General features: G+C 40.7%; 1 protein-coding gene and 1 long non-coding RNA gene across 2 annotated transcripts in view; one reads left to right on the top strand and one right to left on the bottom strand.

Annotated features, from left to right (window-relative positions):
- LOC138766180 (uncharacterized) overlaps positions 1 to 14,793 on the bottom strand; it is a 21,953-nt gene extending 7,160 nt beyond the window's left edge. Inside the window, exons 1-3 of the long non-coding RNA XR_011358698.1 lie at positions 14,587 to 14,793; positions 13,425 to 13,559; positions 8,786 to 8,825 (exon numbers count right to left, since the gene is read on the bottom strand). This is a non-coding gene — a long non-coding RNA (uncharacterized lncRNA). The remainder of the gene's footprint in view (positions 1 to 8,785; positions 8,826 to 13,424; positions 13,560 to 14,586) is intronic.
- Positions 13,535 to 25,078, top strand: LOC138766177 (myosin-4-like). The gene is made up of 40 exons (XM_069943566.1): positions 13,535 to 13,566; positions 14,171 to 14,383; positions 14,630 to 14,773; positions 14,947 to 15,103; positions 15,193 to 15,220; positions 15,489 to 15,603; positions 15,712 to 15,804; positions 15,895 to 15,958; positions 16,036 to 16,134; positions 16,269 to 16,372; positions 16,468 to 16,606; positions 16,686 to 16,804; positions 16,895 to 17,044; positions 17,127 to 17,297; positions 17,384 to 17,690; positions 17,925 to 18,001; positions 18,139 to 18,226; positions 18,485 to 18,602; positions 18,967 to 19,090; positions 19,175 to 19,311; positions 19,419 to 19,674; positions 19,760 to 20,002; positions 20,104 to 20,280; positions 20,355 to 20,500; positions 20,586 to 20,676; positions 20,761 to 21,150; positions 21,239 to 21,365; positions 21,508 to 21,626; positions 21,934 to 22,130; positions 22,216 to 22,399; positions 22,492 to 22,657; positions 22,936 to 23,060; positions 23,156 to 23,464; positions 23,592 to 23,795; positions 23,882 to 24,007; positions 24,097 to 24,267; positions 24,344 to 24,448; positions 24,525 to 24,620; positions 24,738 to 24,872; positions 24,978 to 25,078. The coding sequence occupies exons 2-40, from the start codon at positions 14,183 to 14,185 to the stop codon at positions 24,993 to 24,995; spliced, it is 5,820 nt and encodes a 1,939-aa protein (XP_069799667.1). The 5' UTR covers positions 13,535 to 13,566; positions 14,171 to 14,182; the 3' UTR covers positions 24,996 to 25,078.

Genomic DNA, 25,078 nt, shown 5'->3' with positions numbered 1-25,078 from the left:
CTGACACGTGTGCCATAGGTCTGCCATCACGGACCTAGGTAGTACAAAGCGAATTGAGGAAGGGCAAGGGACACATGGTTAAGCTAAAGTATGACAGGGACAAGATCGATAAAGCTAGTATGAAGAGTTGAAAAGTAGAATAGTATGCCATTAGAAAAATGGAGTAAAGAAAGGGGTAAGGTGGAGAACAACAGGATAAAGTACAGGGTAATTTACTAGACTGGTAGAACAAATAATGCACCCCCTAACCCATGGACCATTAGTGCTCTCTGTATCACTTCTATTTGGGTATGGACTTACAGAACTGTAATATTCCAATAATTAAAGGGCACACATTCCTGCCTTGCCAGGAACTGGCAATCAATGCTAGACCACTGAGTTTTTTTTTTCTTCATAATATGGACATAATTGTGCGTAATTGAGTTAAAGGGGTTGTCTGGGGAAGATATGTTTATTTTTTTTAGAAATACCCACATACTTATCTGTCCTGATCCCCTGCTGCTGTGATGATGCCCAGTCATCTCCACTTCTTTCTGATTCCGACAGAAACAGAGCTGCCTGCTTAGCCAAATACTGGCCTGTAATGACTGGAGATGTGAATCTACTGAACCACTGCTAGTGATAGTGTAAGGAACACCAGGGAGCAAAGTCTAAGCGGCCTGCTGGTCTTCACCAGAGGTGGGTGCAGTGGTGGCCTGGAGCATGGCTCACAGCCTTGTAATAGCCAAAGCAGATTATATCACTTCTGGTCTCAATCCTGAATCTGATTGGTGATGTCTGCAGTAAACCCCATCCCCCTATTTTGGTGGAAGTTTTTGCATATATTGTTGCTTCTGTTGATGGTGCGTTTACACAGACAGATTTTTCTGACAGATCTTTAAAGCCAAAATCTGGAACAGACTCTAAAAAGGGATCAGGTCATAAAGGAAAGATTGGGATCTATCCTCTTTTCAAATCCATTCCTGGCTTTGGCTTTCAAAATCTGTCAGATAAATCTTTCTATGTAAAAACACCCTATGGTTTCTCTATGAACAATCTGCCAGGTGTGCCTACCCTGGTGTAATTAGGTATGCAAGGGACTGAGTGTTCTGCCCCCCTTTGCATCCGTATTGTTTCCACCTTATTTGATTGCTTCTGTATGCTTTCCTTTAGGATGGATAGATGGCAAAAGCAGACATCAATGGGCAAGAGAAGAAGGAAGGAAAGGCACAGGCAGTGCCTTAGCTGCAAGCAGCCTCTCTCGGATAATGATTTTCCAGATATCTTACAGGACTGTGCTGCTTCTGCTGGAGGTGAAGATTTCCATTCAGAGGCCTTTGAATTCTTTGGATGATTCAAGTCCCAGCTGTCTCAAGGCTTCTTGGAGGTAAGGAATCATCATAAGTCAGAGAATGCTGCTGCTCGTAGCTAAGCACGCTTCCCTCTGTGTTCTGATGGCCTTCTAAATTCTGACTTTGAGCCTTCCTCCACTGGAGAATCCCCAGATAGAGTGTAGCCTGATGAAGAAGTGGTTTAAGATTAGAGATGAGTGAACCTGGAGCATGCTGGAGTCCATCCGAACCCAAACTTTCGGCATTTGATTAGCGGTGGCTGCTGAAGTTGGATAAAGCCCTAAGGCTATGTGGAAAACATGGACATAGTCATTGGCTGTATCCATGTTTTCCAGACAACCTTAGAGCTTTATCCAACTTCAGCAGCCCCCGCCAATCAAATGCCGATTGTTCGGGTTCGGATGGACCCGAACCCGAACCCGGTTCGCTCATCTCTATTTAAGATGGAGTCCATCCGTTACGTCATTGTAGTCCTGAAATAAGTGGATTACATGGCAGCCTTGGATCCCAAGGATGCCTACCTCCATGTTTCGATTCTCCAAGCTCATTGGAGGTTCCTGAGGGTTTTTAGTTGCCAGTAAAAGTCAGATAGCAAATTACCAGGTCACCTGTCTTCTATTTGGCCTCTATTCAGCACCTCGTTGTCCTAGCAACTCATTTAAGGCTTCAAATAGTGTATGTCATGCTGTATCTAGACGACTGGCTCATCTCAAGCACCATCTCAGAGACACTGATGCATGGCAAGCATGGGAAATGCTGGATAAGCATGACTATCTTCAATTTACAGAAGTCTTACCCCTCTGCTTCCAGGATTTGCAGGTTCTTCAGCTTCAACATCAACTCCATCTCTATGAATCCCAAATTTTACCTTCAACGCAGGCCGTATGGAACATTTTTTAGCCCGCAGGAGGAGCTTTACACAGAAAGCTAAGCATTTCCGGATGCTTCTTCCTCCTACTTCAAAAAGAAGTCAGTATCTGGATGAGGTAAAGGCTCAAGTTTCTGATGCCTTGACGCAGACACCTTTTGAACCACTGTCATCAGCAGACTAGTGATGAGCAAATACTGTTCGATCGAATAGATATTTGATCGAATAGTAAGGTATTCGATCTATCGAATATTATCGAATAGTTCGCAGAATATTCGAGAAATATTCTATAAGAGTTCAAATCCCCCAGCTTCCGTTTTTTACCTCCTAGTGGTCGAGTAGATGTTTTTCAATAATCGAATACTTGTTCCCATTGACTTTAATGGGATCGAATATGCGATCGAATATTCGGGAGATATTCGTACGAATATCGAATATTCGAATATTTCCCTATTCGCTCATCACTACAGCAGACATTAAAGTTATATTGTGCAAGACTTTTAGTTATTACTTTGGCTAAAAGGGTAGGAGACATACAAGCCTTCTCTGCTAAAAAGCCTTTCCTTAGAATTCTTAAAGATTGCCTAGTTCTCAGCATGAGACCCTCCTACCAAAAGTGGCATCTGTATCCAATGTTAATCAGAACATCTTCCTCCCATAAGATCCATAAGATGAGACTCATGCCAAACTTCACACCCTTGATGTCAAACGAGCTGTTCTTTGATACTTGTGAAAAAAACTCAGGACTTAAGAGTTTGGGACTCTTTGTTTCTGCAGTGTCTGGGCCCAAGAAAGCAAAGCCAGCCTCGAAAGTTACCTTGTTGAGGTGATTTAAGAATACCATTAACCAGTGCTACACGTCTGAAAGTCTTTCTCCTCCTGAAAACATTAGGGCCCACTCAACCAGATAAACTTCCACGTCCTGCAGCAGACACGCTCTGGAATTGGCGTCTTCATAGGTCCCCAAACCTGTGGTACCTAGGGCCCACTAGGGGAACCTGGATCCTGGAGGTGATCCTGGAGGCCACCAGAGAAGAAACCAGTAGGGAATGGCATGTTGACCCAGTCCTATCCTAAATTCATCTATATCTGTGTCAATGGCTCCCTTGCAAAATACAAGCTTTTAGAAATGTCTGTACCAGCATATCCTGAAGTCTGCAGTAAAACGGTAAATCATGACCAATACACTGCCCTTACCACCACATAGGGAAATACATTATACACAGACCAGTATTTCCCCAATACAATTCCCCAGACTCATATAGAGGTAAATACCAATTCTACACAGGTCCTATCCACCATATAAGAAATGACACTTCCAGTCACTTGAAGTGACACTTCCCTGATTGGTGTCAGTCACTTTTACTTATTTTTTTCCATCTGGCCAAGGCTATCATAAAGACTTCTCCCGGCCTCAACACGTAAACATGTGACAAAAGGGTTTACCAGAGAAACATTTTGGCCTTCTGCCCCATCTTTACCTCTGTATAAATTCACTTCTGCATCATCCTTACCTCTGTATAAACTCTCAATTAGTAATGCTCCACACTGTAATAATGTAGTATTTAGGCCCACTCTATGCCCTTACATAGCAGTAAGGAATCCCATCTGTGCCCTCATGTAGTAGATAAGCCCCTTTTGTGCCTCCACATAGAACATAGACCCATATGTGCCCCATATATTAGTCAGACCCCTCTGTACCCTCCATATATTAGTTATGTCTCTTTGTCTCCATATAGTAGTTAGCCCACTCTGAGTCCCTCATATAGTAGTCAGGACTTTTTGCATTCCCATATAATATCTATGCCCTTCTGTGCACCTATATCGTAGTTAGGCTTCACTGGCCTCCATATAGTATAGGTGTCTATAGTTGTTAGACCCCTATGTATTCCTAATATACTAGTCAGGCCTCCATGTGCTCCCATATAGTAGTTAGGACCTTTTGTTTAGCCATATATTATAGATGCTCTCTGTACCCCCACACAGTAGTTAGGTCCCTCCTGTGTCTCCATATAGTAGTAAGGCCCCTCTGTGCCCATATACTGTAGCTATTTATTTCAACCGAAGCTCTCAACCACAATACCCCTCTTTTCTTAGTTTCTCTTTTTGCCGTCTTTGATAAAGCCAGCAAGGACTGGCAAAACATGTTAGCAGTTGTAGGCAAGGAAATATTTTAAATACTTCACTGAGATCCAAATCTAGAGATAGTCTGCAGCTAACTCTTTAGTACAAATGGACAAATAAGAGATGAGATAGACAGAAAGGCAGCAGAGGACAAATAGTTTTACCGCTAGCTGATACTAATTGCGTCTGAGCAATGTAGTGTTGTACAAAAGCAACTTAAAAAGCATGTTTAAATGGCGATATGCCAAATGATACACAGAAGTTGATGTTAGAATGGCATCCAGTCAGGGGGACACAGCCACTCAGGGTAGTGATAAGCTAGTGTGCCTAACCTGTAATATACCATACCAGTGGAATCCAGGCAACGGCTTAATGGGCAATTTCTTAACAGTTGCTATTGAAGTGTCATAGTGTCAGAGGACACAGCCATTTTGAGCAGATATTGGATAAGTGTTCCCTATGGAAGCAAGGTTGGTGGACACTGATAACTGTTTAACTGGCAACTACCTCAAGTCTAAACAGAACAGTACATAAAGTCACAATTTACTTTTAATTAAAGAACCAAATAGAAGTTACATTTTATACAAAAAAAAACACTGGGGAAAAAGGGGTATTGAGGTTGAGAGCCTCCATTGAAATTAATATTTTATTATACCTAATAGATATAGGCAGAGATCTCAGATCACACCCATGTAGTAGTTAGGCCCCTTCTGTGCATCCATATAGTAGATAGGCCTCTTTGTGCAGGTAGGCCACCCCAATAGGTAGTATAACTCATATAGCTCTCTGCATAGCTATGTTCTCTGGTAGATAGGCAACTTCCTTTTAGGTAATCCCAACACAGTATGTCAGATCCCCATGTTTGCATGTCCCTGTAGGTAATCTCCCTGGTAGTTACCCCCCACCCCAGTAGGCATCCCTCATAGATAATACCCCTGGTAGTTATCCCCCTCAGTAGACAGTATCCTATAATATAGGCATCTCCATGTTGGGCTCTGTCAATTACCTTAAAGAAGCAGTTTACAAAAAATCATTATTGCCCCCCCACTCCCGGTAGGCCCTGGCACGTATATACTCACTGCAGCTGATCGGTGTCCCGCGGCGCAGCTTCATTGTGGTCCCGCATCGCTGTTCAAATCCTGCGCGCACTCACTTCAGCCTCTGCTGAGACTCCTCTTCTGTCTCCTGTGATTGAACGCCGGAACTCACACACTTTAATGCATTCTCTATGGAAGTGCGTGACTTCCGGCGTTCAATCACAGGACACAGAAGAGGAGTCACTGCAGAGGCTGAAGTGAGCGCGCCCCGGATTTGACCGTGGGACCGGAACGAAGCCGCGCCACGGGACACAATCAGCTGTGGTGAGTATATTTGCCAGCGCCTACCAGGGGGGGGGGCAATAATAATTTTTGTGAACTGCTTCTTTAAGTCCTGTCCTGAACTCAATGGAACATCTCTGGAGAGGCTTGAAAAGATTGTTACCTATGGTCCCCATCCAACATGACAGAGCTTAAAAGGATCTTCAGAGAAAAATAAATTAGTAATAATTTCTATATTCACTGTATATAATATATGGAGGGGCACTATATTCTCAAATAATTGGTTCTAGGCAAGAAAAGTTCTGTTCTTTAACACATAATGTAACACACAGTATTGACACAGTCTAGTCTATGGGTGCCAGAGTAAAGATCAGAACAGTACAGAGCTTTAATATGAGCATATGCACAGTGACCAATGGCTGCACAATTTTCTGAGAAAAAATAATGTTTTATCCGAAAAATTACTACCACATGCAGACTTGGTGTTATCTACATGCAATATCAGATTATCTGCCTTACTTGGACAAATACAAACCATTCAGGCCAATAATTGTTTAGTGTAATAGCTCATGTTGAAAGGCCATGATCAGTAGATCAGTAGACATGCACAATGTTGGCCGATTGTGGTCTTTTAACTTGTTAAAAAATCACCATGTGTGCAATGACAGTCTACGCAGTGACAGTCTATGGCGTCACGCTCAGCGCAATGGGAACTGCGGCAGCAGACTGACACTGACTCCGATGGGCCTCCCCTCCCTTTGCTCCCGGATTGCTGTCTGTGTGTGTAATAGCCCAGGCAGTGGGCAGGAAAGGAGGGGTAAGTGAGCGCTGAGCTTACAGGTCATCGCTCTCTTCTCCCAGCACACTGGGCCATGTAACACAGCCTTCATAAGCTTTCACTCATGCTTACTACTACTTGTGCTTAGTATTTCAACTGCACACAAATAAGACTACTATATGGCTACTGGTTATCACTAACCCCATAAATCAGTAAATAGAGAAAACAATGAAAATCTGGTGTTGCAGGTGCTGCAAATTGCCTCTAAACTGTCCGGGTCTGGTCCTCCTGATGAGCGCCTGGAGTTAAATGCAGAGCTCTGATTGACAGGGTCAAGAGCCATTGGCTCCCCACCCTACCAATCAGTTTTGTGACTTCAGGCAGCATACTGCATCCGGCCACAAGAGCCGCTCCCTCCCACAGTGCTCCGGTGCACGAATGATGTCACTCATACGCTCAGAATGGGTAGAGGAAGGAGCCACTGGACATCTGCTGCAGCTAGGTGAGATTTTTTTTTAAATAGAGGAAGGGGTAAATTTACAGGGGATTGCTCACATGGGGGGTTACTTACATGGGTATGCCTACATAGGGAGAGGGGGTTCATTTACATGGGGATGCCTGCATGGGGTGAAGGGGCTAACAGGGGGGTGCCTACATGGGGGGGGGGGGGGTACCTACCAAGTGAAATGCCTACATGGTTTGTGTGTAGGTGATGACTATATAGAAGGTTGAAGTAACTACCAGGGGAGATGACTACATGGGAGGGAAGGGGTCTAATTGCAAGGGGAGATGCCTATATTGCAGGGAGGGGGGGGCTAATTACAAGGGGAGAAGCCTATGGTAGGAGCTACGGTATGGCAGATGACTACATAAAGGGAAGAGGCTAACTACCAGAGTAGATTATCCACGGGATGGACGGGAAGGGTGGGGGCAGTTCTAACTACCAGTGGGAATTACTTACAGGGGATGCTACCTACCATGGAGACTACCTATGGAGGAATTACCTACATGGGGGGGAGTTACATGCGTAAGGAGGCCTAAATACTATGAACAGAGAGGGGCCTGACTACTATACAGGGGCACAGAAGGGTCTAACTACTATATGGATACAGAGGGGACTAACAACTATATGAGGGCACACACGGCCAATACAAATGTGGAGGTTGATGATGGTGCATGAATAAGCAGCCTGAAAAGTCTGGAAAAAGCCTGAAAAGATTGGTAAAAGCGAGCAGCTCCGATTGGAGAAGCCTCTGTGATTCATTCAAAAAAGACGCCCCCTGTGAGTCATTGGCTGTAACTGCACCATAATCACATATGGTCTGCAGAGCCTGTGTGGCGTTCAGACCTACTGTTATATGGTTATATACACACACGCGCATTATTCATATCCATGTAACATAACTTTAGGACTACACTTGATGGCTTTTTCTATGGGACCCAGTTTTTTCTAGTTACGCCCTTGCTAAATTTCATTGGTAGGTAAGAACATTTACTGCTGATAATCTACTTCTAAAAGGGCCAGTAATCAGCCAAAGAATTTAAAATCTCTCCTTCATTAACTGATCGTATCTAACCATTTATATAATCATTAGTAGGTTGCACAACCTCCTGTTCACACAACAGTAATAAGAACAAAATGTAAATGCTTTATATAATTGCAGTAATAAATCATTTCATTGCCTAATGGTGCGTTTACACAGAGAGATTGATCTGACCGATTTTTTTAAGCCAAAGCCAGGAATGGATTTGAGAAGAGGAGAAATCTCAGTTTTTCTTTTATGACCTGTTCCCTGTTTATAGTCTGGTCCTGGCTTTGGCTTCAAAAATCTGTTAGATAAATCTTGCTGCATACCCTGATGAAGTGAATAGGCCACACAATAAATTGTGAAGGCTCTGGAAAAAAGTGCAGATCTTGCTGATCAGCCCTTGTCATTGTGGCAACCTTGGGCCACATACACACATGTATGCACACGTTAGGAATTTCAATGAATGCAATAAAGAAAGGCTGGACATGAATAATTAATTACTGCAATAAAATGATGCAGTAACGCAATGCAAATGCACGTGTGAACACAGCCTTAAAGGGCTCTAAGAAATAAGTAGTTAAAGGAGTTGTCGGAGCTATCCACAGGATAGAGAATAAATGGAGGGGTGTGCCCCTCGGCTCCTTTCAAAACAAAGTAAGGGTGCTGTTCTACAGATTGACCCAAAATCTCATACATAGGGGATTTTGAGGTTTTGCAAACAAGTAAAACAAGTGTGAACAGTGAGTGAAAGACGGGTGCTGGAAGCTCGTAGACACAATGCATAGCCAATGACCACATAGATGGATAGATGAATAATATATACTCTTAATACTTACCACTGCGTCTGCTGTGCTTCATATTAAGACCAGGCACAATCTAGAGAGAGGAGAGAATAGTGTAAGGGTTCTACCAAAGAATTGGAAAATGCGCAGGCTGAGAATAATTCTAGGATATAGTTTCATAATCTTCCCACAGAATTCCAAGGGTCTCAGTTTAAGGATCAATAGGAAGGTCCCTTTCATGAAATCTTGTCAACCTTAATGTAAATTGCTTTATATTTCCTTGGCTCAGGTTTCTTCCACATCTTAATATATGTCTAATGCAGGAGTTTAGGAAAGTCTGTGTCCTTCGCCGTGCTATGTTAGGAAACTCAATAATAACTTAATCCTGAACTAGACCGGGCAACATTATGCTTGGCATGTGTTGGAAATTGGTGGTATAAAAATGACATACAAGTGGAGGGGGGAGGGGGCGTAGTTACCGCCATTGGACCCTCTCAGAGGTCATTATTGTAATCGGATAGCAATAATTATGTTCAATAGCCTTATAGATAGGCATGTGCATGGTAAAGACTGACATAGACACAAAGATACCCCCAATCAACACTTTCTGATGTGTCATTGACACATGTCAGAAGATGTTCTCAATGGAGAGCTACATGGCCAGGACCCCATAACTGATGGACGAAGGGGCTGCAGGACACCCGCAGTGAAAAAAACGACCCATTTACAGTAGGGCTCGGTATAAGGTGGAAATTAGTTGGAGTCATCCTTCTTTTATTGCTGTAACATTGGGACTTGTCTAAGACAATCGTGTCCTTCAGCGCCTCTCATGGAATTTACTGCAGGTTGCTGGGTGAGGAACAAGTGGTATTAATAGTGCGGCGGTGGACTAACTCTGTCCTTTAAAAATTGCATCTGACATCTTTGAAGATAGTCATATGTGAGCAGGAGTCTACTGAGAATAGCAGCACCCACCATGATTCCATCAGAGACATCCAGAGAGTGAACAGTGTGGGTTTAAGCCATTAATATCAGTAAAGCTGAATGTTAGGCTATGTCATGTGAGCTGTAGCGTATGGGAGGTTGGAGGACTTTTATTGCTCCTTATATTTTATGCTCATCATTTGTAGCACATGGAATGGTATACTTCCACTTCTTACTAAAGTGAGCAATGATTTAGGGATGTCATTGCTTCACATTACACCGATTAATCCAAAAAAGTTCTCCAGGTTCTAAAATCCTGAAATAAGAAAGCAAAGTTATACACTTTGAATAGCCAATTTCTTTTCCAATCCTCTGTAAGGACCTGATGAGGTTTCTGGGGTACGGTCACCCATTTGAGTCCTCTGTCTTATTAAAGCAGAGTTATATTGAGCAGAGCTGCTGTACCGCGTCACTGCCACCGACTATAGTCAGTCAAGACACCAATAAAGTGTTCTAATAAAATGAACTACAAAGTGTTCAGTGCACTCAGATGTACAGTATACTAGTATGCCTGACTGCAAGAGGTCATATAACAGCAAATGTCACAACAACAGTTGCATCCTATTAAAGCTGAAAAATGCAGCATGAGTATATGACCAGATTTCCTGACATACAGCCATCGAATCATAAGTAACAATCATCGTTCTGTGTAAGGGCGGGTTCAGACTACATAATTCCCGTGGATAAAATCCGGCGGATTCCGTTGCTCATACGCGCTCACGGCCGCGTGCCTTTCCGCCAGCTCTATAGACATCATTCTATGGGCTGGCTGGTTCCGCTATCCACCAAAAGAATTGACGTGTCAATTGCTGAATCCGCCCGTGCATAGAATGGTGTCTATGGCACGGGCGGAGAGGCGCACGGCCGTGAGTGTGTACAGGCAACGCAATCCGCCGGATTTTATCCGCACAAATTCCATAGTCTGAACCTGCCCTAGTAGGGTGAACGATTTAAGATAGTTCTTAATAGCGGTTGTTTAAGATCATCTATCTATAATCACCGAAAAATCGTCCCGTGTAATATGGCCCATACCCTCAATAAGTTTTGACACAATATTATCCAGCATTCGGGACATCAGGCAGAATCTAATGATCATGCTCAGTTACATCACAAAGATGCTGAAGCTGCAACATGAAAGATTAGATTCTGCTATTGCAAGCCTATAAGACACATAGAGCTCACATAGGCTGGATAGTTCTGCTTTTCCATCATCTTTGCAAGGTTATGTTCCTACTTGGGGAACATATCGGGGAAGGCGGACAACTTGCAAAATAGACGGCCGCTAATAATGATCATGATCCTTTAGCTAGACAGCCGCGTTTGCCCAATTAGTTCGCAGAGTTGAAACATTGCCCAACTGTGATTTTTCATTTTGATTTTAATCCTGGTTTGTAACACTTAGGCTATGTTTCCACAATGTAAAACCAGGTGAGATAATGGCCATTGTTGCAAAATAACAACCATTATTGATTGTCCTGATTGTAACAATGGCCATTATTTGCCCTTATTTTTACATTGTGGGAACATAGCCTAAGGGTCCTATTATCGTGCGAAAAATTATTAAATCGTTCGAATTTAAACGATAATCGTTCTGTGTAATTGCAGGCAACGCTCGAGAAATCATTTGTATGTTGATCGTTTATTTAGATCTGAACCTAAAATTATCGTTAATCGTTCGCTAATCGTTCGCTGTAATTCCACGTTCGTTCGCTCAAGTTCCGCGTTTTTTCAATAATCGTTTAGTGTTATAGCACATTGTCCATTGTTTTTCTGGGATCAGAAGGAATAAACGATCATAGTAACGATCGCAATAACGATCATAGTAACGATCATAACTAACGATTATCGCTCTGTGTAATATGGTGAACGATTTCAGGTTAACGATAAACAATCTCGTTTGCAATCGTTTATCGTTAGTCATTAATCGTTAAAAATCGCTTAGTGTAATAGGACCCTTAGGCTGTATTCCCATGAGGACAAAACTGGGACATTGCACCAATATTATGGCCACAAGATCCAGCACAACTGCAGGTTTAATAGAACAAACCAACATTTCAGCCTTGGGCTATGTTTTCAAAAAAGGGCCGTTGTTGGACTGAAAATTGCATTGATTTCAATGCACAATGGACGGAAATAATTGAAATGTCAACTATTTCCACGGCTGTAGCAAACAACACAACAATACTTTGTGTGAACAATGACTGTTGTTTGCATTGACTTTAATGCAACACATTTTTCTATGACAAGGACGTCCTTTGTTATAATTGTTTTAAACGACTATTCTTGTCATTAAAAATACGTTGTGGTAAATTACATTCATTACAATCATCGCTGTTGGTACATTATTTCAAGTTTAGGTTCGAGATGGCCGCTTTTAACACTGATTTCGGTGTGGCTTTTTTAAAGTTCTATTCAATGTTATATAAATAACTGTGAAAAAATGGTAAAAAAAAAATCTACGCGTTAACAACGTAACATAACAGTCGCTGTTAAATGATAGCTGCAAATTAACAACCCAAAATTAATTTAACGGCCGCTGTGAACAACGGCCGTTATTCAGTGCATTGTAAGAACCAACAACCATTGTTTCCATAGACTTCAATGGAAATTATTGAAGGCTGAAAACAACAGCTGTTATTGTAAATTAAAATAGCGGCCATTATTTAAAATATATATATATATATATATATATATATATATATATATATATATATATATGTGTGAACATAGCCTTAAAGTGATTTTTAATAAATGGCAATTGTGCCACACTGTGCACAATAGTCATTTCTTTATATACTATATATATATATATATATATATATATATATATATATATATATATATATATAGTATATCGAACTTGGTATGGTAATCCTGCTCAGGATCAACACAGTTGTGTCATCCATGACACATAGTGATCTCAGTGGTAACCAAAGAAACTATAGCGGCACTCACGGGCTATCGTTCACAGATACTTTATTCAGGCATAAGAGAAGGGCATATACGTGCGTTCCACAGACATAGATTTTTTAAAATATACATCAGTTTGGAATTCAGTGCCAGAATATGTTTTCGAGCCCCCATTCTCCCTCTTCTCCACCATGTATAACTTTATTAGCATTATAGTGCCATAGAATGCATAGCTATATGAAGCATGGAGAGCAGGGCGCTTGGAAACATTATGGCACCAAATTCAAAACTGATATATTAAGAAAAATTACTGCCAAAAAAATGTACCACAACTAGAGGGACACTTTTTATTTTGCAGCGAGTGAACATAACTTTAAGCATAATTATTTTCAGCTAACATACCTGCAATTTTTTCAGAATAGCAGAATAAACTAGGTTTCCAGACACATATTGTTCTGCAAAGGAGAACACAAAGGCGACACAATAGAAGCCAATGATTCGGTATGACATGATGGTGATACGTGGGATCACTTAGCAGAAAGTAATAAGATAGATTAAGTGCAATAAACCTTCTGGTCCCTTCTCTGAGCTAGTGCTAAGACTTTTATCATCGCCAGGATGCTTTCCATCAAAGGATAACACAAAAGGACAGATTGATGACTTGGAAATGTCCAGTTATTTTTACTTGAGAAGAATTGACAGTGTTGGATTTCTATTAACTGTTATGGGGATGGGGCCATTCCTTACCAGGAGAGTGGTAAAGCTATATAAACCCTTCAGCTGCCTCCTTACTAGTCACCTCTTGGTAAGTTCTGGCTCCTGTGCTCACTGACTCCACACTGGAATACAGGCTGCTCTCCATTTACTTCTATAACTTGTCCTTGTTTCTATTTCTTTAAAGGGCCCGAGATTTTTTTTTTCATCGAGAGCATCACTAGAAGGTAAGTTATTGTATTAACAAGTAGAATGTGTGTAACAAATTTCACATAAAGAGAAATGCATTAAACATTATAGAAATATCCTCCGCATATTTGGCGAAATAATATTAATTACAATATTCTATATTACAACCATTTATCATGGGAGTGCGACCAACAACAGATCATTACTGTTAAAATTTATTGCAGCATAGGTGGGGCTATATGTAGGAATCCAACACCCACACCTGACAGCCTATAGTGCTCTAACACCATTTTAATTGACTTTAATAAGTTGTATTGAAGTCTATGGAATAACGGATGTCATTAGCACACAATGTATAAAATTACGGATGTTGTCTGTGTAAGTAATGTTCATGACAATTATGTTCGGACGCCTTTTGCAAGCAACGGACATTATATTTTTGTTGTTTACACACAGTTCTTTTTTCCTCCTTTCACCATCTTTACTATTAAATTCAATGGACTTGAAGACACACCCAAATGGCAAGACTTGGACCACACATAAATATATGTTTCAGCTTGATGCTATAGGATCCATTAGCTTGTGTGATAGTCTGTCAGAATAATAGTGAGGCATAACTGGTATTTTTTATGTTTCATTCAGAACGCCTCAGCCATGGGGGATGGTGAAATGGCCGTTTTTGGGGAAGCCGCACCCTTCCTGCGGAAATCAGAAAAAGAAAGATTGGAGGCTCAGAACAAACCCTTTGATGCCAAGAACACTTGCTTTGTGGATGATGCCAAGGAGCTCTATGTGAAAGGTTTGATCACCGCTCGTGACAGCGGTAAAGTGACTGTGAAGACCGAGGATGGAAACGTAAAAACATTTTTTTTTATTTTATTTTAATTACTAATAAAGATTATCTTAGAGCAAAAGTAAAAATCAGTTTTAGGTAGATGTATGGTGAATCTTTTCTTACACTAGTACAATAATTTTTTCTTAAAAAATTATAAAATTGGGAAGAGGAGAGGGAAAAAAATAGTCAACTATTGATATATAGCAAAAATTATGTTACTCACTTTCAATAAACCTCCAAATAAACTGACGTCTCCTTCCCTCCAGGATGTAACTGTTAAAGACAGCCAGGTTTACCCGCAGAACCCTCCCAAGTTTGATAAAATTGAAGACATGGCGATGATGACCCATCTGAATGAGGCGTCTGTGCTGTATAACCTCAAAGAGCGTTACGCAGCCTGGATGATTTATGTAAGTTTTGTTTTTTCTCTAAAAACTGAAATATAGGAAAAAAAAACCTGAAAAACACCAAACATGTTGTTAGTATTGCAATGTATCAGCTAAATATGGAGTTCTTCATTGAATAGTTTACAATATATAGTAAAAATCATATTCAGCACAATGACTTTATCGTGTAATTCCAGACTTATTCCGGCCTTTTCTGCGTCACTGTAAACCCCTACAAGTGGCTGCCGGTGTATAACCCTGAAGTTGTTGCCGGATACAGAGGAAAGAAGCGTATGGAAGCCCCGCCACACATCTTCTCCATCTCTGATAACGCCTATCAGTTCATGTTAACAGGTCATTTTCATTTCCCACTTTATATTTGTTCACTTTTACAACTTTTATCTACAAAGTTACCTATAGTTTCCTTTCTTCGCTAATTTCAGACCGTGAGAACCAGTCTGTTCTGATCACGTAAGTATAAGATTGATAATATTCCAATCCAAATATTCTTATACTAGTTGCAATGTATGGCTATGTTCACACATAGTATTTCTGTCAGTCTTTTTTCAATCAAAATCAGAAGTGGAACGGACAGGGCAAAATTATAATGGAAAGATTTACACGGCTTCTGTGTTTTCAATCCATTCCTGGTTTTGGTTGAAAAAATACTGACCAAAAGACTGATGGAAATACTGAGTGTGAAGATAGCCTTTCACTGACATTTCTCTGTTGTAACCAGTGGAGAATCTGGTGCTGGAAAGACTGTGAACACCAAGCGTGTCATCCAGTACTTTGCAACAATTGCAACTATTGGGGACTCAGGAAAGAAGAAGGAGCTGAGCAACAGCTTGCAGGTGAATACCTATGTTGTGTCTTTCTATTGTGTATCTTGTGCTTAACTATACAAGTGGTAAAAATAATCAGTGATAAAATACAACTCACATATTCCTTCATATTATTAGGGAACACTTGAAGATCAAATCATTCAGGCTAACCCTCTGCTGGAAGCCTTTGGCAATGCCAAAACGTTGAGGAATGACAACTCCTCTCGTTTTGTAAGTATCATAAATCGTAATAGTTTTTTTCCCCCACAATTTACCATAGTAATGTGTATCCTAATAAAAGTGCCATGTCACAATCCTTAGGGTAAATTCATCAGAATCCATTTCGGAACTACAGGAAAACTGTCATCCGCTGATATTGAGACCTGTGAGTGTTAAACTTCTTTTTTTCTTTTGGTATTTGTCTTCTTCCCATCAATGACCTGTCATATTGCTCATCCACAGATCTGCTGGAAAAGTCCAGAGTAACATTCCAGCTTTCAGCGGAGAGGAGCTACCACATCTTCTACCAGATCCTGACAAACAAGAAACCAGAACTCATTGGTAACTTTGTTCTTTGCTTATAATCAATGATCAGCAGAGCAGAGAGTTGTGTTATAGTTGTATAATTAACATCTGACATCTAGTAGTATCAATTCATGGATAAGGAAGTTGCTCAATATTCTTTCCTTCCCTAGAAATGCTTCTCCTTACTACAAATCCGTATGACTTCCCCTTTATCAGCCAAGGAGAAATTTCTGTGAAGAGTATTGATGATGAGGAGGAGCTGATGGCCACAGACGTAAGACAAATATCACATATGTTTCCTTAAACTCTTCTTATATATATTGAAGCTGTGACCATCTAACATGTGTATATATACATATACATGAGCAGACTGCCATCGACATCCTGGGCTTCTCACCAGATGAAAAGATGGGCATCTACAAGATGACCGGAGCAGTCATGCACCATGGTAACATGAAATTCAAGCAAAAGCAAAGAGAGGAGCAGGCGGAACCTGAAGGCACTGAAGGTGCAGAAAGTAATATTATACGTGGATCCTTTTGACTAATACCTTCTGTGAATATAAACGTATATTACTCCTTTTTTAGTTGCTGATAAAATTGGCTACTTGATGGGTCTGAACTCTGCCGATCTCCTGAAGGCTTTGTGCTACCCAAGAGTCAAAGTCGGCAATGAATTTGTCACCAAGGGACAAACCGTTCAACAGGTAAAAAGTGTTAGAGACCAACATAAAAAAAATCCAACAATATAATGAGTGGCATTGGATTTAGGATATAATTCTGGTTCTGTTTTTTAGGTTTATAACTCCATTGGTGCCCTCAGCAAGTCAGTCTTTGAGAAGCTTTTCTTGTGGATGGTCACCCGTATTAACCAACAGCTGGACACTAAGCAACCGAGACAATTCTTCATCGGTGTGCTGGATATTGCTGGTTTTGAGATCTTTGACGTAAGCAAAATTATAGAATCAACTGTGTCTTTTTGACCCAATATACAAGTTTCCGATCGCTGATTCATGTCTTCTTCTCTAGTACAACAGTCTGGAACAGCTCTGTATTAACTTCACCAATGAGAAGCTGCAGCAGTTCTTCAACCATCACATGTTTGTCCTGGAACAAGAAGAGTACAAGAAAGAAGGGATCGATTGGGAGTTCATTGACTTTGGTATGGATCTGGCTGCTTGCATTGAGCTTATTGAGAAGGTTGGTACTAGCTTGCGCAGTGTATTGCTCATGAACATAAGAAACCTAAGATTTATTACTGATAACCTGTCACTTTCTGCTAATAGCCCATGGGAATTTTCTCAATCCTGGAGGAAGAGTGTATGTTCCCCAAGGCTACTGACACTTCCTTCAAGAACAAGCTTTATGACCAGCATCTTGGCAAGTGCAAGAACTTTGAGAAGCCCAAGCCTGCTAAGGGAAAGGCAGAAGCTCACTTCTCCTTGGTGCATTATGCTGGGACTGTGGATTACAACATCTCTGGCTGGCTGGACAAGAACAAGGATCCACTGAATGAGACTGTCGTTGGCCTCTACCAGAAATCTTCAGTGAAACTCCTATCCTTCCTCTACTCCAGCTATTCTGGATCTGATGGTAAGTACACATCAGATAAAGATGTTCTTTACAGTGGTTGTGTATTTTATGAAGCTTTCTTGAATGTAAGAATGTCAATTAATGGGCACAGTCACAGTCATGCAATATGACGATGTTATAACCTATGTTACAACAGTGATTGTACCTCATAATATTTTGTCCTCTATGTATACTTATTATGTTTGAAAAGGGCAAAAGAAAAAAATACTATTTTTTTTTAAACAAACATTATAGCTCCTGATGCTGGAGGAAAAGGTGGAGGGAAAAAGAAGAAGGGGTCATCCTTCCAGACTGTGTCTGCTCTCTTCAGAGTGAGTTCTACCTTTGTGTAAATAATATACCATGATACTAATTTACACCAATTATTTGAAAAATCATACATCTCCTAACATGCATGACACTACCTCTAAGGAACCAAGTAACAAGTAATATTTTTCTCATTTCATAGGAAAATCTGAACAAGCTTATGACTAACCTGAGGAGCACTCATCCTCACTTTGTACGATGTTTAATTCCCAATGAGACAAAGACTCCAGGTAAATCACTGACAATAAATTTATCGTGATTTACGCTAGCAGATGTAAATCATGATAAATCAGGTGAAGAAGGGGACCACTCATCCTCTCCACCTTCCTACGCTCCCTGCTAGCCAATCAGGCAAGAAGGTTGCCAGCCTGCAAAAAATCTGCACCTTTTTGCAGACGAACACTGGGCATAACCCTGATAAGTCCCCCCCGTGGACACGTCTCAGGCATTGTTTTGTTTAAAAATTATTTATGTGGCTCCTTCTGCAGGTATCATGGACAATCATCTGATCATCCACCAGCTGAGATGTAATGGTGTGTTGGAGGGTATCAGAATCTGCCGGAAGGGATTCCCAAGCAGGATCCTCTATGCTGACTTCAAACAACGGTAAATACTAAGCCATGTCCAAAAGTTACCTCCTCCTTGTGAAAAAGGCAATCTCATGTGGTAATTTTTGTCCTACAATGATACTGGATGATCACCACATGTAATGTTTCTATAACCTAAGATGAACAGTGTAATCATAGAGGGGTGCTCTTTATGACCATTGAAAAAAGCTGATCACTGACATAAATGAACAGCCATTTAATAGTTGGTTATGTTGAATATGTCCAAGTGGCATAATGGAGAAGGGATATCCAGGTGGTACAACACCTTTAAATATACCCCAAAAACCAATCCATTGCAATATCTGGCACTCATCTCTTTTGTGATGAAACTAACAATTGTATTTATCCATTGGTCTTCTCAGTTACAAGATTCTCAATGCCAGTGCAATCCCAGATGGACAATTTATTGACAGCAAGAAGGCCTCTGAGAAACTCCTTGGCTCTATTGATGTGGATCATACCCAGTACAGATTTGGACACACTAAGGTAAAGAAATACATTTAGTTACAAAGATCTAATGAACTTTACATTTCCTGTGGATGGGAGATTATAAGGTTTATGTTCCTACAGGTGTTCTTCAAAGCCGGTCTCCTGGGTACTCTGGAAGAAATGAGAGATGAAAAGTTGGCACAACTCATCACTCGTACTCAGGCTTTGTGCAGAGGATACCTAATGAGGGTGGAATACAAGAAAATGGTGGAGAGACGGTATTTATTGTTAAAACATAGATTTCTTACGTATTACGTACGATTTATTACGTATGAAAAGAAAATTGGAAAACAATTTATTTCATTCATCATATCTTTTCTTATAGGGAAGCAATCTTTATCATCCAATACAATGTCAGGTCATTCATGAATGTCAAGCATTGGCCATGGATGAAGCTGTACTTTAAGATCAAACCTCTTCTGAAGAGTGCTGAGACTGAAAAGGAGATGGCCAACATGAAGGAAGAGTTTGAGAAAACCAAGGAGGCCCTAGCTAAGTCAGAAGCAAGAAGGAAAGAACTGGAAGAGAAAATGGTTGTTTTCCTTCAAGAGAAGAATGACTTGATGCTACAAGTGCAATCTGTAAGATAAAACACTGGACAAGATAAAAATTACCTTATACAATTTGTAATGTAAATAATGTAATTGCTTTATTTTTTACATTAAGGAAGGAGAAAGCTTAGCGGATGCAGAAGAGAGATGTGAAGGTCTCATAAAGAACAAAATACAACTGGAAGCTAAAATCAAGGAACTAACAGAAAGACTTGAAGATGAGGAGGAAAGCAATGCTGAGCTGACGGCCAAGAAGAGGAAACTGGAGGATGAGTGTTCCGAGCTGAAGAAAGACATCGATGACTTGGAGCTTACCTTGGCCAAAGTTGAGAAAGAAAAGCATGCAACTGAAAACAAGGTAACACATTAAGTCTAATTGTAATTTACTAGACTTATCACACAATGTCATTTAATTGCAATAAGTACTATGTCAAACAATTATTGATACTCTATGCTTAGGTTAAAAACCTTACTGAAGAGTTGGCTGCGTTGGATGAGAACATTTCCAAGATCACCAAAGAGAAGAAAGCTCTCCAGGAGGCTCACCAGCAAACTCTGGATGACCTGCAGGCTGAAGAGGACAAAGTCAGCTCTCTGACCAAGGCCAAAACAAAACTGGAACAACAAGTGGATGATGTGAGTGACCTAAAATCTGTAAAATTTAATATCATGGACTTTGTAAACATTGTAATAATTATGTATTTTATTAGCTGGAAGGATCCTTGGAACAAGAGAAGAAGCTGCGTCTTGACCTTGAAAGAGCCAAGAGAAAGCTTGAAGGTGATCTGAAGTTATCTCAAGAAACTGTTATGGATCTCGAAAATGAGAAACAACAAGTTGAAGAAAAACTTAAAAAGTTAGTACAGTTCTACCTGTTCATCCTTACTAGGAAATGTCTTTTATAATGAATTTATTGGTAAATATCTAATTTATGACTACAGGAAGGACTTTGAGATAAGCCAGCTACAAGGAAAGATTGAAGATGAGCAGTCCCTGGGATCTCAGCTGCAAAAAAAGATCAAGGAGCTGCAGGTATGGGAATGTAATAGGAGGGCATTACAATGGCTCCCAGAAATCTGTCAGGCTGTATGTAAATAATTTATGGTTTCTTGCTAGGCTCGTATTGAAGAAGTGGAAGAAGAGATAGAAGCTGAGCGTGCTGCTCGAGCCAAGGTTGAGAAACAAAGGTCCGACCTCTCTAGAGAACTTGAGGAGATCAGTGAAAGGCTTGAAGAAGCCGGAGGAGCAACCTCAGCTCAGATTGAGTTAAACAAGAAACGTGAGGCAGAGTTCCAGAAGCTGAGACGTGACCTGGAAGAGTCCACCCTTCAGCATGAAGCCACCTCCGCTGCCCTGCGCAAGAAGCACGCCGACAGTGTTGCCGAACTTGGAGAACAGATTGATAATCTTCAGAGAGTTAAACAGAAGCTGGAGAAAGAGAAGAGCGAGCTGAAGATGGAAATTGATGACCTTGCCAGCAACATGGAGAATGTCTCCAAATCAAAGGTTCAAGACTCAATCTTTAGAAACAAAGCAATTTTCTATCTCAGCAACACAAACTGATTTATGCTAATGTTGTCTTTAATATTTAAAGGCCAACCTTGAGAAAGTGAGCCGTGTTCTAGAGGATCAGCTTAGTGAAATTAAGGCGAAAGATGATGAACACCAGCGACTTATCAATGACCTCACAGCCCAAAGAGCACGTTTCCAGACAGAAAATGGTGCGTATAAGCCAAACTGTTAAAAACACGTCTAGATCAGAAACTTCATTAAAATCTTTTTTCCCTTTCATTTGCTTTTTTCCTAGTCAAAAGTGTCTGGTTTGTCATCTGGTTGTACTATTCTTGTCCTATTTCACATTAGGTGAACTATCCCGTCAAGTGGAGGAAAAAGAAGCTCTCATTTCTCAACTGACCAGAGGAAAACAAGGATTCACACAGCAGGTGGAGGAACTAAAGAGACAGCTAGAGGAGGAAACCAAGGTACAGATAATAAACATTTGGATATTTCATAAACAGTCTAGTAAATCTAATTGTCTCATTCTACAAATCTACACTAGCTTGAAATCTAATTTTATTTATGTATATATTTGTATACAAATGTATATTTATGTCTTTTAAATTATAATACATATTGAAGTTGGCTTCACGCACAGTATTTGGACAATATTTGGGTTTGATTTTAGTCCTTATTTTGGTCAGTATTTTAGCCAGAAAGAAAAATTGACTAGCACACTGTGTGTGAACTCAGCCAAAGAAATAGAAATGAACACATACTTAACATTAATAGGCTAAGAACGCTCTGGCCCATGCTCTGCAATCAGCTCGCCATGACGCTGACTTACTTCGTGAACAATATGAGGAGGAACAAGAGGCAAAGGCCGAGCTCCAAAGATCTCTGTCCAAGGCCAATGGTGAAGTTGCCCAATGGAGAAACAAATATGAAACTGATGCTATACAGCGCACAGAGGAACTGGAAGATGCAAAGTATGATTATATATAGTAGCTAAAATTAATAACATAACAGGTGTGCATCTAGCATAACCTTCACCTTCCTGCTATTCACTTACAGAAAGAAGCTTGTACAACGTCTCCAAGATGCTGAGGAACAAGTAGAGGCTGTAAACTCCAAATGTGCCTCCCTGGAGAAGACCAAGCAGAGGCTGCAGGCGGAAGTTGAGGATCTAATGATTGATGTTGAGAGGGCAAATAGTGCAGCAGCTGCTCTTGATAAGAAGCAGAGGAACTTTGATAAGGTAAGGCATACATATAAAGTTACCATGTAAAACAAACAATATTAGTTTGCTTTGGCATAAAATTATATCATGCCTAAATGGTCTTCGTGTAGGTCCTTGTTGAATGGAAGCAGAAGTATGAAGAGGGCCAGGCTGAGTTGGAAGCATCTCAGAAAGAAGCCAGGGGTCTGAGCACAGAGATTTTCAAGCTAAAGAATGCCTATGAGGAGGCTTTGGAACAAATTGAGACCTTGAAACGTGAAAACAAGAACTTACAGCGTAAGCCCTTAACACTAAATATAAGACAGTGATGTCAGCTAGATGTGGATCCCACCTCCTGGACCTGTATCTAAGTTAAAATTTGAGGTGCCACAGCCTGCTTTGTCCATGGAAAGAATGAATGGTGAGGTTGCTGCATACGTGGCTCTCTCACTTCACTTCTATGGAAATAACAGAAACAGAAATCTTTTTACATATTCCTATATGATTCAACATTTTAGTTCTAGCTATGTCTGTGCCAGTAGTGATGAAACGAACATTTGCCCGTTTAATTTCAGAGGAGATTTCAGATCTGACTGAACAGATTGGAGAATCAGGCAAATCCATCAATGAGCTGGAGAAATCTAGAAAACAAGTGGAACAGGAGAAAGGAGATCTGCAAGCTGCATTGGAGGAAGCTGAGGTGCAAATACAGTACATGTGATTTTAATATGCTCAAGAGATCAGAAATGTTATGGCTATGGAGAAAAATTTTATGGTTATGTTATTTCCTTATAGGGTTCTCTGGAACATGAAGAAGCAAAGATCCTCCGTGTCCAGCTTGAGCTGAACCAGGTGAAATCTGAGGTAGACAGAAAAATTGCAGAGAAAGATGAGGAGATCGAACAATTGAAGAGAAACAGCCAGAGAGTTATTGACACCATGCAGAGCACATTAGACTCTGAGATCAGGAGCAGGAACGATGCTCTGAGGCTGAAGAAGAAGATGGAGGGAGACCTGAATGAGCTGGAGATTCAGCTGAGCCATGCCAATCGCCAAGCAGCTGAGGCACAGAAACAGCTCAGAAATGTGCAAACACAACTGAAGGTAATGCCAGAGAGATGATACATCACTGCTATGTGCACCTTTTTCTGGTCAAAGAAACTTTTTGGCAACAATGGGAAATGAAAGACACTTTTCTCATACTGAATCGTCCTATCTCTTTGACTTTAAGGATGCCCAGCTCCAGCTTGATGATGCCCTCAGGAGCCAGGAAGATCTTAAGGAACAAGTGGCTGTTGTAGAACGCAGGAATAACCTGCAACAGGCTGAGATTGAGGAGATCCGATCTGCTCTGGAACAGACAGAAAGGTCCCGTAAGATGGCAGAGCAGGAACTTCTGGATGCAAGTGAACGCCTGCAGCTTCTTCACTCCCAGGTAAGGCCTTCTTCTAGGATTTTGTTTCTGAGTTAAATATAACATTAAAAGTGAAAAACTATAAGATGTATACTACTTTCTCTTAGAACACAAGCCTTATCAACACCAAGAAAAAGCTAGAGACTGATGCCAGTCAGCTACAGAATGAAGTTGAGGAAGCAGTCCAAGAAGCAAGAAATGCAGAAGAAAAGGCCAAGAAGGCAATAACTGATGTATGTATTAAGTATTCTATGCATATATCTGGCAATGTATCCAATATTGCAAACACTGATACTCTGATCTAAAATTTCTTTGCTTATAGGCAGCACTTATGGCAGAAGAACTGAAGAAAGAGCAGGACACCAGCGCCCACTTAGAAAGAATGAAGAAGAACCTTGAACAGACAGTGAAGGACCTTCAGCACCGTCTGGATGAGGCAGAACAGTTGGCAATGAAAGGCGGCAAGAAACAGCTCCAGAAACTGGAGGCCAGGGTAAGTGTCCGATAAGTGCCTTCAGCTTCACAAAACTTGAAATGCAAAATGTTTTAAATACTGACTGTTTCCATAGGTCCGTGAATTAGAGAATGAGCTGGAGAATGAACAGAAGCGTGGCACCGAAGCCATTAAAGGAGTCCGCAAATATGAAAGAAGAGTGAAGGAACTTACTTACCAGGTAATGTGAACTTGAGGTTGTATGCAATTTAGCTAGTATTTTTGCCTGTTGTAATCTAAATCCTTATTTTCTGTAGACTGAGGAGGACAAGAAAAATGTCATGAGACTTCAAGATCTGGTAGACAAGCTGCAGATGAAGGTCAAAGCTTATAAGAGACAGGCTGAGGAATCTGTAAGTTGGGAAAATCAAGGAATAAAGTGATCATCCAAACTCCTTAGTGAATTACCATGACAAACATTTATATTAACATAGTTGTAATGAATCACTTGTCTTTTTAAATTCTTCCAGGAGGAACAAGCCAATGCCCATCTGTCACGATTCAGAAAGGTTCAGCATGAGCTTGAGGAAGCAGAGGAAAGAGCTGACATTGCAGAGTCCCAAGTCAATAAACTCAGAGCAAAGAGCCGTGACATTGGTGGCAAGGTACAGGATAATGTTATTTAAACCATTACAGGGAGTGTTGTCAAACTGCTGAACTTTATAAAATCTACTACTTATAAAATCTTGGCCTTTTCTTTGTCTTTTCAGAAAGAAAGTGAGGAATAAAGATGCATCCACAAAAGAGGATACTGAAATTTGCAAAATGTAAATTTCATTCTTATCTTAGAGCCACCCACCCCCTAGAATTT

The sequence above is a fragment of the Dendropsophus ebraccatus genome, chromosome 10 (assembly GCF_027789765.1).
Source record: "Dendropsophus ebraccatus isolate aDenEbr1 chromosome 10, aDenEbr1.pat, whole genome shotgun sequence".
In the NCBI taxonomy this organism is placed as follows: Eukaryota; Metazoa; Chordata; class Amphibia; order Anura; family Hylidae; genus Dendropsophus; species Dendropsophus ebraccatus.
The sequence above is the reverse complement of the archived record's forward strand: the minus strand, read 5'-3'. Positions and strand labels throughout refer to the sequence as shown.

What these genes read in the sequence shown, in the direction of transcription:
- LOC138766177 (XM_069943566.1), top strand. Translation starts at nt 14,183, where the DNA reads ATGGGGGATGGTGAAATGGCCGTTTTTGGGGAAGCCGCACCCTTCCTG. An exon ending in TGAAAACAAGAACTTACAGC is followed by an intron (nt 22,658 to 22,935) that starts GTAAGCCCTTAA and finishes GTTTAATTTCAG; the next exon opens with AGGAGATTTCAGATCTGACT. An exon ending in TGCAGCTTCTTCACTCCCAG is followed by an intron (nt 23,796 to 23,881) that starts GTAAGGCCTTCT and finishes ACTTTCTCTTAG; the next exon opens with AACACAAGCCTTATCAACAC.